Source organism: Podarcis liolepis, assembly GCF_965112155.1.
Source record: "Podarcis liolepis genome assembly, chromosome: 9".
NCBI lineage: Eukaryota > Metazoa > Chordata > Lepidosauria > Squamata > Lacertidae > Podarcis > Podarcis liolepis.
The window spans coordinates 64,945,041-64,960,857 of NC_139564.1; the positions used below are offsets into that span (position 1 = coordinate 64,945,041).

The 15,817-nt window shown below is 42.5% G+C and overlaps 1 protein-coding gene across 6 annotated transcripts in view; it reads right to left on the reverse strand.

The window, feature by feature from the left end:
• PCDH7 (protocadherin 7) overlaps positions 1-15,817 on the reverse strand; it is a 413,484-nt gene that overhangs the window by 341,109 nt on the left and 56,558 nt on the right. The window contains exons 2-3 of one of the 6 annotated variants that reach the window (XM_083459784.1): positions 5,617-5,713; positions 2,137-3,991 (exon numbers count right to left, since the gene is read on the reverse strand). The exons of 4 other annotated variants lie outside the window; for them this stretch is intronic. In XM_083459784.1, the coding sequence (XP_083315910.1) occupies positions 5,639-5,713 (75 nt within the window). In that variant the 3' untranslated portion in view covers positions 2,137-3,991; positions 5,617-5,638. Of the gene's footprint in view, positions 1-2,136; positions 3,992-5,616; positions 5,714-15,817 lie in introns of those variants that run through there. One more of the 6 variants, XM_083459783.1, reaches the window with a different exon arrangement.

Genomic DNA, 15,817 nt, shown 5'->3' on the forward strand with positions numbered 1-15,817 from the left:
AATAGGATACAGATGACAGTCCACCCTGGAGCGAGAGGCTTGCTTGGGTTACCTGCATGGTTCTGGGAACATTTGGTTCAAGTGATATTATCCAAACAAATGGATTTCTGGAGACAGGCAGAAGTGCTTGTGTGTTGAATCAAGTGTCTTGCACCAACTGGCAGAATCTGAGATAAGTAAGGAACAGAATGCTCAACCTCAACCTATGATCTTTTTCTGGCCAACAAAATCAAAGCAAAATAGAATATTCTTAGCTACAAACAAGCTTTTCCTTGTTCACATCAGACAGGGGGGGTGACAGACATTATCCAACAATCAGCCAACAGCAGGAGACATGAAGGAAAGGAGCTCGGTTTAAAGGGAAAGGGAACTCTCTGTTGTAAGTTGTAAAAATCACAGTGGCCTGAAAGTTGATGTCTTACAGTGTGGAAAATATATCTTCCCTCATTTGGTTCCCTACTGTTTCTCTGACCTTTCCATATTAGAGTGGTAGCAGGAGGCAAAAAGGAGGTTGTTTTATTCCTCGTAAGACACTTAGCTGCTAAACACTGAGAATGTGCGGAGTCACACTCACTCAATGGGTTCCTCGAGATTCCATTGCTGGAAATTGTTTCTGCACAGATAATTGATAATAGAAAAGAAAGAAGCACTGCATTAACCAAAGGATGATTAGAAGCATGAATGTTCACCTTGGATTAATACTGCAGTTCTGGATTTTTTATGAGGTTATGGGCTGGTTCGCCTATGAATGTCAAAGCATTGGTCCATGTAGTATTGGCAGTATTGGCAGTCTTATATGCCACCCACACCAACACACCCGCACCCCAGCTTGGGTACCTGACATCTATTTAACTGGAGATCCTAGGCATTGAACCTGACACCTTCAACATGCAAACCATGTGCTCTACTACTGAGCACTGTGTGAATGTGTCATCATAGTTCTAATGCCTTCCAATCAGCAAATGGATGTTCAAATAGAACATTCAAGTCATCCAATGGCACTCAAGTGCAATATATGTCATTGGAGGGAGAAACCCTGAAGCTCAACTCCTGCTGCTACCAGGGGCAGAGGAAGGCGGCGGTGGGGGCAGTCCACCCCGGATGTCATCACTGAGGGGGTGATATTCGGCGTACCACCCACCCATGACTCCCAGCCTACCCTGAGCCATCGGGGGAAGGGGAGCAGCTGCACCATCTTGCCAGCGGCCTTCCCCACTTCCCCCTTCGTTTTGACAGCTCCATCCCCCATGGGCAGCTCGCTCTGCCCCCATGGGCATCTTGCCCCCTGGGATGCTCGCCCTGCCCCATGGCCCTGCCACCAGGTGCACAGCATGTGCACTGCTCCACCTCTGGCTGCTGCACCAACTTCATGTGGTAATTAAATGGGTAAATAATTGGTATGAAGGGACGCGGGTGGCGCTGTGGGTTAAACCACAGAGCCTAGGACTTGCTGATCAGAAGGTTGGCGGTTTGAATCCCCGCGATGGGGTGAGCTCCCGTTGCTCGGTCTCTGCTCCTGCCAACCTAGCAGTTTGAAAGCACGTCAAAGTGCAAGTAGATAAATAGGGAACACTCCGGCGGGAAGGTAAACGCTGTTTCCGTGCGCTGCTCTGCTTCGCCAGAAGCGGCTTAGTCATGTTGGCCACATGACCCGGAAGTTGGCTCCCTCGGCCAATTAAATGAGATGAGCGCCACAACCCCAGAGTCGGTCACGACTGGACCTAATGGTCAGCGGTCCCTTTACCTTTACCTAATTGGTATGAATGGGAGTCACAAGTAGGAGTATCATTCACAACCCATTGCTACTATTTGTAAATTTAGAGCAAAATAAAATTAAAATGAATGTACATTTTTAGGTTCGATTTTTCACTTTGTTCCAAAATAAATATACATCCCTAATGGGAGCTCCATTCTGAAGTGATCTCAAAATGTGACACTGAAATAGAAAGCTGACTTTTTCTTTCACTTCTCTTTCCTTCTGTATTGTATAAACATTCTGTGGTATATTTTATTCAGCACTACTGAAGCTCCTGATGTGTTTCCGTATCAGTGCATCCTCAAATTAGACTTCAAGGTTAAGCAACCCAAATATGTACATAGGACTGTGAAGCAAATCAAAAAATAATAAGGAAGAAATAGATTTTCAAAAATTTTAATTTTACTTATTGATTTTGCTGACAGAAAAATCAATACAGTAGAAGTGTACAGACTTTGAAGTTTGATAATATATTCTCAATACAATAAAGAGGTCAAAACTTCTACCGTATCATAGATTCCACCACCTGAGTATGATTACCATAAGTGGACAGACCACCAGCTTTTTAAAAAAAAATAGCAAAGAACATGTGTGACTTAATACAAAAGGAAGAAAAATGCATATCAATCAATCAGGTACAATCAAGTCAAAGTTAAGTACGTTTAAGTTTCACAGCTTTCAGTGGGAAAGTTAAGTGCATGTTTTTAATTATTCTCACTGAAATCAAGAGGACTTAAAAGTCCTTAACTTTGGCAAGATGGTTTCTCCAAAAGAGTGATTTTTAACACTGGGTTTTGAATATCAGAAAAGGCATATTGTGAAGTCAAGTAACTGTATACATATACAATTTTTAAAAAATGAATGCAATGTAATAACCTCATATAAATATATCAGATATAAACCAGCAATCGGAATAAGGTAAATTTACGACTTATGGGTAACCAACGAGTAAAGGCCAGAAAATAAAACCCCAAAACGGTAGTTAATACTTTAAAATACCTCTGCTTCTCCCATGGATGATGGAAATGTTTGATTTGAATGAGACAATTAGAATACAGGATAATCAGCCTCCCCCCCCCTCCCATCATCTCACAAACCAATAGTTCTAACTTTCATATATGCTCAAATATAATCTTTAATCTTTTGGCTACAAAATATATATATATATAGTCTTTGAATTTTATGACATATTAAGCTTAACAAGGACCAGGAATGCAAAGAGGGTGCCCGCATCATGCATATCCCCTTTTAATTAAACCGAAACCCTCTCCTTTTGCAATTGGGGAAAGGCCTTTTTTATTATTCAATAGCTATAACCTTCCTAACTTCATAAATAAGTCATGACTTCTCAATCACACATTTTTAAATACATATATTTTGGCAGACAAATACTTGATTTTCCATTTTACTGACAGGGAAATTAACAGGGTTATTGTTTTGTCTTTTCTCCCCCCATACATTGCCTTTGAATATCTTCCTCAGCAAACCCAGAGGGTCCAAGCCATACTTTCTCAACCAACGTTTCTAAATGACGGGCTTTATTCTGATTTCTCAGAATCTGTTCTGAGGTATAGACACCATTTTCTTTGTTGATCTAGCACATGCTTGAGGAATTTTTTTGTTTACCAATGTAGCACAGCTGTTTCTTACTTTCACACATTTCAAACTCACCTCCATCCTCCCCAGCTACTAACTAAAGCACTAATTGTATGAGATTCTTTGACAGCATTCCAGTCTTCTTGGAGGCAGAATGAAGGGGGAGAGATGCCTCGCTCTCCAGTTCATAGTTCTACATAAGATGGTATGGGATGCAGTTTGTCCACGGCTGGTCACTCCATCTTACAAAAACCTTTCTCACATCCCTTTGGAGCTCTTGAATCGGTTGAATGTTCTTCCCAAAACACCACAATCCCAAGAGGTAATTTATTTTATCATTTTCACATATATATTTTATTTTTATTATTATTATTTAAAAATAAGAATGAATCAGAAGTCAGTTTAAAAAATAATGAGTTTTTTGCTTTAAATGTCTTTTGAGCTCTGCAGCGACCCCGCCTCTTGGGAATCGAATTTAGGGTGATATTGTCGAACAGGGGTCATGTGTCTTTTTTATAATTCCAACATACACTAAGAGTTGGAGCTCCATTCATAAATATTTCACTTACGAGCACATACATTCATTTTACACGATTCCTCAATGTGGCCAGGGGATTGCGTAGTCTGCACTGTATCCACCTATAAAAAATACAAAAATATATGTCTGCTTACCGGGATGTGAGCAGGGTTTAGCTAACCTATTCCTACCACAATGGATTTAACTTCTTAGGAGAGATTCACATCTCCACCCCCTTAAATCCAATCATTAGATTCCATTAGATTTAGATTGTACATAGCCATAACATTGCATGGAATTCTTCTTGAGGATGCCACTTTAAAACAGAAAACAGAATTCTGGTCCAGGTTTATTTAATTAAAAACGTACTAAGTTTTGTCTCTCTTTTTTTCTTGGGCTGTTTTAACATTACTTGGGTTTCGTCTGAATTTTTTTGTTTTCCAGCTAGTCCTTAAAAATGTAGCGTTTTTGTCCTGAAAGGGAAAAAGAATCATGTTGCAGTAGATTACTAAATTATTAGTTGTCTAAGTAAGTGAGATCTAGCATGGGAATAAAGAGGCCAAATGAAATTCATCGTAAGTATCAATGCATTTTATGGTAGAACTAGACACTACGGATGATGTAAGGCAAAGCCAAGAACCCATATGTTGTCCCTGACAAATCAAAATGTGAAATATGAAAGACTTGTGTTGCAGTGCTCTCCCACCCGCCTTGCAAGTTTTCAACAACTGAAGTGTTTGGGCGCCTAAAAAACTCGGACTGCAATCATATCGAATTTGCTTTACTCACTGTTCCAGAGGCTACAGTCTTATACATGCTAAGCTGTAAATCCCATTGAATTCAATGGGTTTTGCTTCTGAGTAGACATGTATAGCCTTGGCGCTGTGGGGGGGGGTGGAAGAGGAGACATGAGGCAGCTGCTTTCAGCCTCTGCATGTGTCCTCTGTAGCACCGGTTTCCAATCTCAACATCTGGCCTGTGGCTGGCTCCAGTCCACAATGTGAGCGCTCACTCCAAGTCTCTACTTACATCCCAGGAGTGGCAAGTTGCTTTGGGTTTTGAAATCTGGTTGGGGGTTGCTTCTGAAGGAACGTCTACTTCCATTGTTCTGCCCTGGACTGAGGTCCAGGGCTGAGGGCCTTCTGGCAATTCCCTCACTGAGAGAAGCCAAGTTACAGGGAACCAGGCAGAGGGCCTTCTCGGTAGTGGCACCCACCCTGTGGAACGCCCTCCCACCAGATGTCAAAGAGAAAAATAACTACCAAACTTTTAGAAGACATCTGAAGGCAGCCCTGTTTAGGGAAGCTTTTAATTGTATTTTAGTGTTCTGTTGGAAGCCGCCCAGAGTGGTTGGGGAAACCCAGCCAGATGGGTGGGTGGGGTATAAATAATAAATTATTATTATTATTATTATTATTATTATTATTATTATTATTATTATTATTATTATTAGTGCCAGTCATCCCCGAAGTGAATGCATGGAGCTGCTAGAGCAGCGTTTCCCAAACTTGGGTCTCCAGCTGCTTTTGGACTACAACTCCCATCATCCCTAGCAAGACCAGTGGTCAGGGATGATGGGAATTGTAGTCCGAAAAGAGCTGGAGACCCAAGTTTGGGAAACCCTGTGCCAGAGCAAATGTGATCCGTGTGCACACAAACCTTAGAATGGAATTACTGATCCCTCATAGAAAAGACACGATGAGCCAAAGCTCAGCAAAAGAGAATAGAATGCTTCTAGTATACTGGCCTCTATCTGGAGATGTGCATGGTTAGCGCCAGGGATGCAGAAGGGCTTTGATTTTTTCTCTTCCTGACAGCAACTCCTCTCTTCCTGCCCACACATCCTGCATCATAATAAAATGGGTTTTATACACCAGGGAGATTCAAAAGCATTTTGCTACGTGGCATGGGGTGGGGTGCCCTTAGGGAAGCAAACACAGTCCCTACTTAAAGCATCACAGAGCTGAACAGTGAAATGCTAGATATAACTTCTCAAGAGCCCCATTGACCCTGGATTGGCTAAGCAAAGGCATGCTGTAGGGTTCCACCTTGGCACAACATATGAAGCAGCCTTTTCCATGCAACAAGAGGAAGCTGGACCAAGAAGAATATTCCCTTTAAACATCTCTAATGGTTCATTTTAAAATGTTACAAAAATACAAATGGAAAGCAAATAGAAAGTTTTGCATCATAGTGAAAGATAATGTGTTCTTAAATACCGTTCTCAATATCAAGGTCAGGTTGAAAGGAAAGATCAGTGAATTGAATAGATTTTAATGTAAATTGTATGTTACATGATCTTAATGCAAATCAATGTAAAATAATAAACTAATTTTCAGAAGAGGAGGAGGAGGAGGAGGATCAGGCATTGCTGGGAGCAAATTATCAAAGGGTCCCCGTTTCAATAGTGCCACTGTTCTTGCTTTGCAAAGAATACCAACAAGGTCAGAGCTCCAAAGGAATGAGAATTTTCAGTTTGCATGCCTCCCCCGCCTTCGAAGCTAAGGGGACCCAATGGATGTAATTTGCCCCCAAGGGTCTCATAATACCACAGCTAAATTCTGCCCCACAAAGTATATCAAGCCAAGGACCACAGCTGTCCTTGAGAAGCTGGGTCCTTGAGAGGCACCTCTCCATTATCTATTGACCTTGACCAGAACCGCAGATTCTTCCTATTTTGCCTGATCGCATGGCTTAAAATACAAAACAACAATTCAACCCCTTGGAAACATGAACATTACAGGTTGCCTCCTGCAAGCAAGATACACGGCTGGGTTTTGTTACAGAGTTTCCGAATGTGTATTTTACTAATTGCTAGCACTTGTTCCGTGCAAATGGCTGCAACTCCCAGGTTGTCCACAATCATGCCGTAGAGTTCTCTAATCCTTAAAATATCCACACAATTTACTCACATCCCAAGAGAAACTGTAAAGCAGCTCACTTATCTACACTAAGATGGGCTTTATGCCCACTTAAGTGCCATGCGCTCCCCAAAGAATCCTGTGAATTGTAGCTAGGTGAAGTGTGGGGACTCCTCAGTTGGATACACTCCCAGCCTCTTCACAGAGCAGCAGTTCTCGGGAAATAACTATGGGCTTCTCCAGACAACCTTGTTTATTGAACATCCATCATGATTTGCTTCCACAAAGCTTGTGCGGTGGTTAGATGATGCCCAGTCATACTGATTATTCATTCTGATTTGCTTGCTTAGAGGCTAAACAACAATGAAAATTCATTCTGATTTGCTTGTGTGGTGTTTAGATGTCTTCCCATTAATCATTCATGCATCCCACATCCTTTGATGCATTTTCCTGTCACTTTCCTAACTGCAGAAACAACAACTGGATTCTCCCCCCCCCCCCATTGGCGCAATGTTAATTCATTGTAACTGTGCGTGCCTAAATTTCCAGTATGTGCTTGAATCCCTCCTGAAAGATACAGTCCAGGAAGTGATCTATGAATTAAGTTAAAAGGGTATTTAAGGTGTAAATAATCCCTAAGAAGAAACAACCTGTGTGATAGTATATATGAGTGAGAGAGGGATGGGAGAGAGAGAGAGAGAGAGAGAGAGAGAGAGAGAGAGAGAGAGAGAGAATCATCAATAAAAGTTTTCCAAAGGTCTTCAATAAAATGTCCAAATGTCCTCAAATAAGTCGTGTCTGTTCCCTAATCAAAATGCAATGTTCTCAGAGGAAAGCCATCTGGAAGCCTACACACTGTGCTACTTTAGTTGTGGAACACAGCCACTCTGCCAGATGCTACTAAGGGTTCTGAGGGAGGGTCTTGGCTGCACCAAGTGGCATGCTATTTCTGAAACTGGGGGCTCAATTTTACTGCATTTGTCTCCATGAATTTGCAAACAACAACAACAAAAACGGGTTGCACAGATGTACAGTTTGCACATGCATACAAGGTTTGTTGCATGCAAAGTAGTCAGGGGGCGGGGCATTCTGCTGCCATCTCACTTCCTTGTGCATTGATTACACCCTGCATCAAGTCATCTGAGATTTGCTCTACCCACACAGCCCATCCGGTAATATAATTATAGCCTATTTCATGTGTTTTATCAAACCTGGAGGAGGGGAGCGAAATGGCAGGCATGAATCTATTCCTGATACTTTCTTCCTTTCCCTGCATTCAACTGACCACACAGAAGAACCTGTGCAGATAGCTCTTTATGTGTAGGAGGTCTTTCTTCTTCGCTTTCCCATAATTTCCAACCTTGAGAAGAGAGAGACATGCCTACCAAGTCCTGTTCTGGCAAGCAATTGAATGCATGGGGAGCAGGATGACAGATCTGATTCCAACCCCACAGTACACATTCATGCTAATGCACGAACAAGATTGTGTATCTCCTCTAGAAAATAAAATATTAAGAGTGCCTACAAAAATAGAAATTTCCACCCCAAACAAACCACAAACATTTATGTGCTTGAGATCGCAGCACCATAGCTGATGAGAAAAGATACATACAATCTGATCCTATGGATGCTTGCTTGGACATAAGCATCACATTGCTTGTATGAGGTCTCTGCGAAATGATGTTCAGGTGCACAGAATATCTGCCTGTTACTGTGTGAGTAAGGCATAACGAGAGGAGAAGCACAGCAGCTGAGACCATGATTTGCATGTAGGCCCGTGGTTCAGTTCCTAAAGTTTCTAGTTAAAACAGTCAGACCAAATGAAACTTTCCCTAAAGAGGAATAGGAGTAGAATCCAATGGTGGTTCCTAGCACAGATGGGTACCTCAGGCATCAACAGCCCTTGAAGCACAGCCAGAAAATGTTCTCCAGGATGAGATCCTTCTTGAGTGGAGCAGGGCTCCACTCCTAGGGTCCTCAGTGCCTTGTCAGAATGCCATTAGAGCTCTGGACCATCCCACATCACCCCCAGGTCCTCAGGAGCAACAGTAACCAGGGGCACTGGTTAGTGACCCAGGGTTGGGTTGAAGCTCACATCTCGCAACACAGGGCTCTTTAAGCAGTTCAAGGCCTCCCATGCATTATGGCCTACCCAGAATAAGAAGGTAACTCACAGAGGTGCTCCAGAGCTGGGTCATGTAAGAGGAAAGGGCCATCAAGGGACTCAATAAAGTCCACCTGTCTCTACCTACGCAGTGCAGGTACAACAGCTCCATAAGGTTGTCCCTTATGGATACAGATCAAACTCTCTTGAAAGTCCTGACCCTAGGTCTAAGACAATGTGCTGGTACTTTTTGCAAATTCGTCCACCTCTCATGGTACTGGAAATGGACAGCAGTAGGGCTTTGCCTTCATGTGAAGCTTTGGAGAGTTTCAGGAATAGACCTCCGTAGGCTAGATTTCTGTAATGCATCTGAAGGTGTTTCATAAGTTCATGTGTTCAGCAACAAGAATAGATCAATCTGTTTGCCCACTTGTGGTGTTAAGCATCATTTGGTTATATCAAAGGCAATAAACCTGAGCAACGTGCATATTTTTTAACATTCTCAAGAGAACTGGAAAGCCATAAAATAAATGAGCTAGACTCCTCCACAAAGAGGGTTTCTTGTTAACGGGCAACAGATGGATTTTATTACAACCATGATTTTCAGTTGGAAAATCATCCAATTATAATTTAGCATGAGATTAAAAGGGGGAACTTTGAAAGGCTTATTAGAAATCTACTAGCCAAATGCTAAATTGAGGGCAGACAGTGTCCAAGGAAGAAACAAACCCATGAATAAGGCAATGATGGACCCAAACTGAAACCAGGAACCAACAGCCATCGATAAATGTGAATAAACTTTGATTAAAATAAATGACTTTTGAAAATAAGCAAGTTCAGCTGGCTTATAGGAACTTTCGACAGCAAAGTCATCAACAAATTTTGATTCTCTAGGGGCAAGAAAAAAAAAACAGATACAAAATATTCCCATACAATTTTGGCATAAATAATATCTCTAACATTCAGGAAGATACAAAACAGTACACCACTCCCTCCTCACACTGGCAGAAAATAAACTAATGTTTGTGGACTTTCAACGGCATGATCAAATTCAAAAATTCTATTGTTCATATAGACTGCTTCTGCACAGCTGTTGTGCCAAAAATCATCTCTACCACATCAGTAATCAATGACTAAATGCACTTTCCTGTGTTAGGCTTCAGGCACAGAACTCATGGAAAGCTGCACTGGTACCTGACCTGTTGCCCTTACTAAGTCTCTGAACAAGCTGACAGCTGGGCTTTCATCTACCATCTTGAAAGCATGCTTCATGCACCAAAATGCATATGTTTAATCAACTAAACATTATTTAATCTGTTGACAGTCCATCCTGTGACCCAGTGCTTTTCAACAGTCAATTCATATACTCATCAAGTTTCGAGTAACCCGGTGCTATGTATGTGTGCATGAACCAGCCATAAAGGTTTCAAAGCAAATACTTTAATTAATACAACAATCAGCTGCAAGGTAATGGTGGTATAATGATTGAATGTTAATTAATCTAGGCTGAAGCTATGCTGGAAAGCAAAGGATTACTTCGCCATGTAGTAATGATAGATGCCCTTGTATGTAGTCAATGAGCAATTGATGACAATGTCATTGACTTTTTTGTTCATTCAGGTTATTAAAAATGCTCAAAATTTTGACTGCAGAATGATGACACAATGCATATAAAGGTGTGTGTGCGTGAGTGTGAGAGAAGGCATTACACCATGCTAAACTTCTTGCAGTCAGCAAAACGTAAGGAAAGGGAGGGAAAGAATCAATATTTGCAGGAACAGCAGATCTCTTAGGCCCAGACATTCAACATGGGAACAGGCTTAAACACATTCCTAAGGGGAAACAGTTCAGTAGGGTGTCTTCTCAATCCTACTAAAGTAGATGGAAATGGCTATAGCAAATCCAGGCTTTCAAGTCTGACCTTGTGAAAAGAGATGACCACAATCTATACAAGAACTGAATATTTATACCAGGGATGGAGACCCAGTAGCATTCCAGATGTTGTTGGACTTCAGATCCCATCATTCTTGGCCACTGACCATGCTGGCAGGGGATAGTGAAACAGCATCTGGTGGGCCACAGGCTCCGCCTGCCTCCAACAGATTTTATATCACATGATATTTGGCAATACATTTCCATAAATACTTTTGCAGTTAGATCATAAACCTTGCAAACAAGAGATTTTGTTTAATGGTGAATCAGTGAGTTGGTTAGGCACTCTTAAGCTATAAGCATATGGGCTCTGACGCACAGGTGTGTAAGGGTAGAGGGAGAGAATCTGCCCCTCTCTATCGCTATGGTGGCCATAGCAGAACTCCATATATATATAAATCTGATGCCCTGGCATTCAGCAGTTATTTCACAGGTGCAGTGAGCTCTTGTTTCCAACTAAATGATGCCTTTGTGTCTATTTAAGAATGCTTCACAGCTTGGCCTATGTGGAAGGTGGAACATGTTCTGAGCCGCATTTCCTCCCTCAAGTCTAAATCTATGTGCTTGCTTTTAATTCTGGAATGCATCTGTCTCGAATGTTACCTTCCTGTGTGGGTAGCAGTGCTATGATCTCATCCATGCTCTCCGGACCCTCCACATTACTTAATGCAGATAATATGACAAATGTTTTAAGGGCATTTTCTGTATGCTGTGAAACAGGATTGCTGCTTGTGTTTTGATGCGCTTTTCCACTGCTTCAGATTATGCCAGGAACAGCTCGAATTTTAGTCCGCCAGTTTTGCATTCAAAGAGAAGAGTGGCTAGAGGTCAGGAATTGTCCATGGGGAGGGGAGATTTCCATGCACCATACCCATCTTCTCTGGACATACTTAGGAGTCAGACCTTGACACCATAGAATGCCAAGTCAGTTTTCCCAAGGGCCTCCTAAAATGGCAGTGGCAGAGGTTGCTTGTGTTGCTTCAGCTGAAATGACATTTGGCTTGCCAGTAATGCCCCTTCATTATATATATATATATATATATATATATATATATATATATATATATATATATTATACCCTCTGTGTGTCCCCCCCCAACCTCTCTAAAATCCTTCATATAGAGTGTCCATAAAGTCGTGCATAAACAAGAAAAGTAATACAGGAGTACAGTGGTACCTCAGCTTACATACACTTCAGGTTACATACGCTTCAGGTTACAGACTCCGCTAACCCAGAAATAGTGCTTCAGGTTAAGAACTTTGCTTCAGGATGAGAACAGAAATTGTGCTCTGGCAGCGCGGCGGCAGCAGAAGGCCCCATTAGCTAAAGTGGTGCTTCAGGTTAAGAACCGTTTCATGTTAAGAACAGACCTCCAGAACGAATTAAGTACTTAACCCGAGGTACCACTGTATTACTAGTCCCTACATTCTAAAATCCTCCTCTCCAGCCCATTCTCAGAAAAAAACACAAACACAAATAGATGCAGCTGCATTGAGGAAGCAACGTATCAGCTGCTTTGTCTCATCCTTGAAAGGTGAGATTTCACACAAGCAAGCCAGGCCTGATCCAAGTTGCTGTGCCACCTTATGCACCGCTTCTTCCATGGAGTAGCTTCACATGGAGAATTATTAGGATGCACGAACCAGCCCACTCTAGCACTATTATTTACAGTTCAAGGTCACAAACTTAGTCTGCTACGCTGCAGGTTCTTAATGGCATTGCTAGACACAATGCTGAGCATTTATATGGTACGTTTCAAGTGCTCAGTGTTCAAGTGTTCAGCTTATAAAGTACATGTTTACAATAACCACTCTGTATGGCAGCCTAAAATTATTGTTTCCTTATTATCTTTCATATTACTGGGTGGGAGGAGAAAGTTGATGAAGGGAGCAGCTTGCTTAAGGCAATTCAAAGGGTTTACAGTGAAACTGGATTTTAATCAGCAACTTTCACCAATATTACACTAGCCCTTAATGCTGCTCTGAATTTTGTGGGACTTCTTACATGTTCAATATGCTTAGGATCACATACTACAGTAGTAAAGGGCACACATTTCATGTTTCCAACTAGTTCTGTTTCATTTATTGCTAGCTCTGTAGCTAGTCAGCTGTTTATTTGATGACATTTCTGCATCAGTTGCTTTCTTTACAACCTGCAGTGCTCAAAGTTACGTATGTATAAATTGAGTGCATGCAAAAACATATCAAAGACAGAAGGAAGGAATTAAAAAAAATCAATAAAGCAGCATAAAACGGATCATGATAATTAGCTGTCACTTTTGTGGACATATTTTTTTTAAAGGCTGCAACACTATATGCACCTATATGGGAGAAAGTGTCATTGTCCTAAACAGGGCCTACTTTTGAGTAAACACACATAGAATTGCACTGTTAAGCTGCCAAGGAAAGGTAAATGTCAGAAGAGAGACAGAGAGCAGATGGAAAGCTGCCACAACTAAAATGGCACACCTCTGTGGTTCATGGATAGCTCAGTTGGTTTGAGTGGATGCTGAGACCACCAAGGTTGCAGGTTTGATCCCTTTATGGGACAGCCACATATTCCTGCGTTGCAGGGGGCTGGACTGGATGAGTCTCAGGGTCCCTTGCCACTCTACAAGTCAATGATTCAACAATTCAATGTCACAGCGAAAGAACAAACACACAGCAAGGTGTCTCTAGAAGATCTCAGCACATGGTGAGGTATATTTTGAAGAAAACATCCCATATGGTCTAGAGAACCAATCATCTTTCTATGTAAGGAAATTTATATCTCATACTTTCACTAGTGGTTAAATGGCCTAGGCTGGTGTGGGGAACCTCGGGCCCAGGGGCTAAGCCTCTCTGTTTTGTCTTCAGAGCTCTCCTCAGTCTAGAAGTTCCTCCTCAGCCATCCACCCTCTCTATAGGCTATGCCCCTCACTGGCTTTGTTTCACACACACCTTGAATGCCTTTGCCTGCCTAGAATATATATATATATTCTGAGTCATTATCTCAGTATATATATAAAAATTGAACTCAGATAATGACTACTGGTTGCCAAGTTTGAGGATAGTGGGTGTTGAGTGCATAGAAACTGGCCTGCTTTACATATCTCCACCCACTTTGCCCCTGGCCCTACCCACCAGTGGCGTAGCGTGGGGGGTGCAGGGGGGCCGGCTGCACCGGGCGCAACATCTGGGGGTTAGGGTTAGGGGGCGCAAATCCACAGGTTAGGGGGCACAAATCCACGGGTTAGGGGACGCAAATTACTTGCCTTGCCCCGGGTGCTGACAACCCACGCTACGCCACTGCTACCCACAATTGGTTGGTTTTGACCTGTAAGTGCTGGTTTTGACCTATAAAGCCTTAAATGGCTCAGAGCTGCAATACTTGAAGGACCACCTCTCCCCATATAAACTGTCCTGTCCTGCGTTTATCACCTGGGGCCCTTTTTCATGTGCCTTATGACGTCTGGAGGGCACCAACAAAAGAATGGGCCTCTTCTGCAGTGGCTCCCCATTTGTGGAATGCTCTCCTCAGGGATGCGGGTGGCGCTGTGGGTTAAACCACAGAGCCTAGGACTTGCCAATCAGAAGATCAGCGGCTGGAATCCCCGCGACAGGGTGAGCTCCCGTTACTCGGTCCCTGCTCCTGCCAACCTAGCAGTTCGAAAGCATGTCAAAGTGCATGTAGATAAATAGGTACCGCTCCAGCGGGAAGGTAAATGACGTTTCTGTGCACTGCTCTGGTTCTCCAGAAGCCGCTTAGTCATGACCCGGAAGCTATACGCCAGCTCCCTTGGCCAGTAAAGTGAGATGAGCGCCGCAACCCCAGAATCGGCCACGACTGGACCTATTGGTCAGGGGTCCCTTTACCTTTACCTCCTCAGGGAGGTTCACTTTGTGCCTTCATTTTATATATATATATACTAGGCACCAGGTGGAAATATTCCTCTTCAACCACACCTTTGACTGATTAATATTCCACAGCATTTTAAATGTGTCTGTGGGAAGGGGGATTATTGCTTTGCTGTTTGGTTTTACTTACTTACTTGTTTTTATCCTGCATTTTATTCTGTGAACCACCGTAAGAGATATTATGATGTAGGGCAATATATCATTCATTCAATCAATCAATCAATCAATCAATCAATCAATCAATCAACATGGCTCCTAGAATGTTGCCCAGAAGGTATTGTGGGTCTCAGTCTGGAAAGCGTCCTCCATGCTTGACAGAGGCCTCTGAGGTGAGCACCAACACTACGAAATAGGCCTACCGCTCAACTGGTAGCCAGTGCAGCTGGCCCAAACATTGAAGCCGTATGCTACCTCCTCCCAGTTTCTCTTTAGGGGATGCTACATTCTGTCAAAGCTGCAGCTTCCAAACTGTCTTCAAGGCACAGCCCAACAGAGGACTGTGCTGCAAGCATTCTCTGGATTGCTTGGAAACGAAACTTTGCCACCATATCCCAAAGGAAAATGAGGTGCTGGAGGCAAGCACAACTACATTTGCTCCATACTAATGAGAAGCTGGGAGTCCACAGTAAGCCGCAATGTCCTTAAATGCCATTGCAGCCAGCATCACCCACAATGCTCCTTTTAAAACCATGCTAGCTAGCTATTTTCTGTGCTCGGAAAACATTCCCGGCTGCTTTTCTGCTATGATCTGGAACTCTAAGTGTTTCCTTAAAATGACAGTGATTTATACAAAGCCGTCACCTAGCCCCCACTGAAGTGAAAACAAGAAAGCTGATGTTACAGGCCAAGATTGCCAAATGGAAAGTGACACAAATGTATATATTTTTTGAAATGCAATTGCATAAAGAAGTGCTGTGTCAATTTTGTTACCTATTTTATCAAGGAGCCTAAGTGGCTAACTTATAACCAGCCCGGAATTGTATCTGCCACTGTAATTTGTTGCTATGTAAGGTCTTCATTGCACACACTCAAGGTCACAGGAGATTGCCAGGGAAGTGATTTTTCAGAGAAGTGCATTATTCATGGAACTAAATGATTTGTAAATGTATTTAAAAGCACACTAGGAAGCAGCAGCAGAAACAAGACGGGGATGA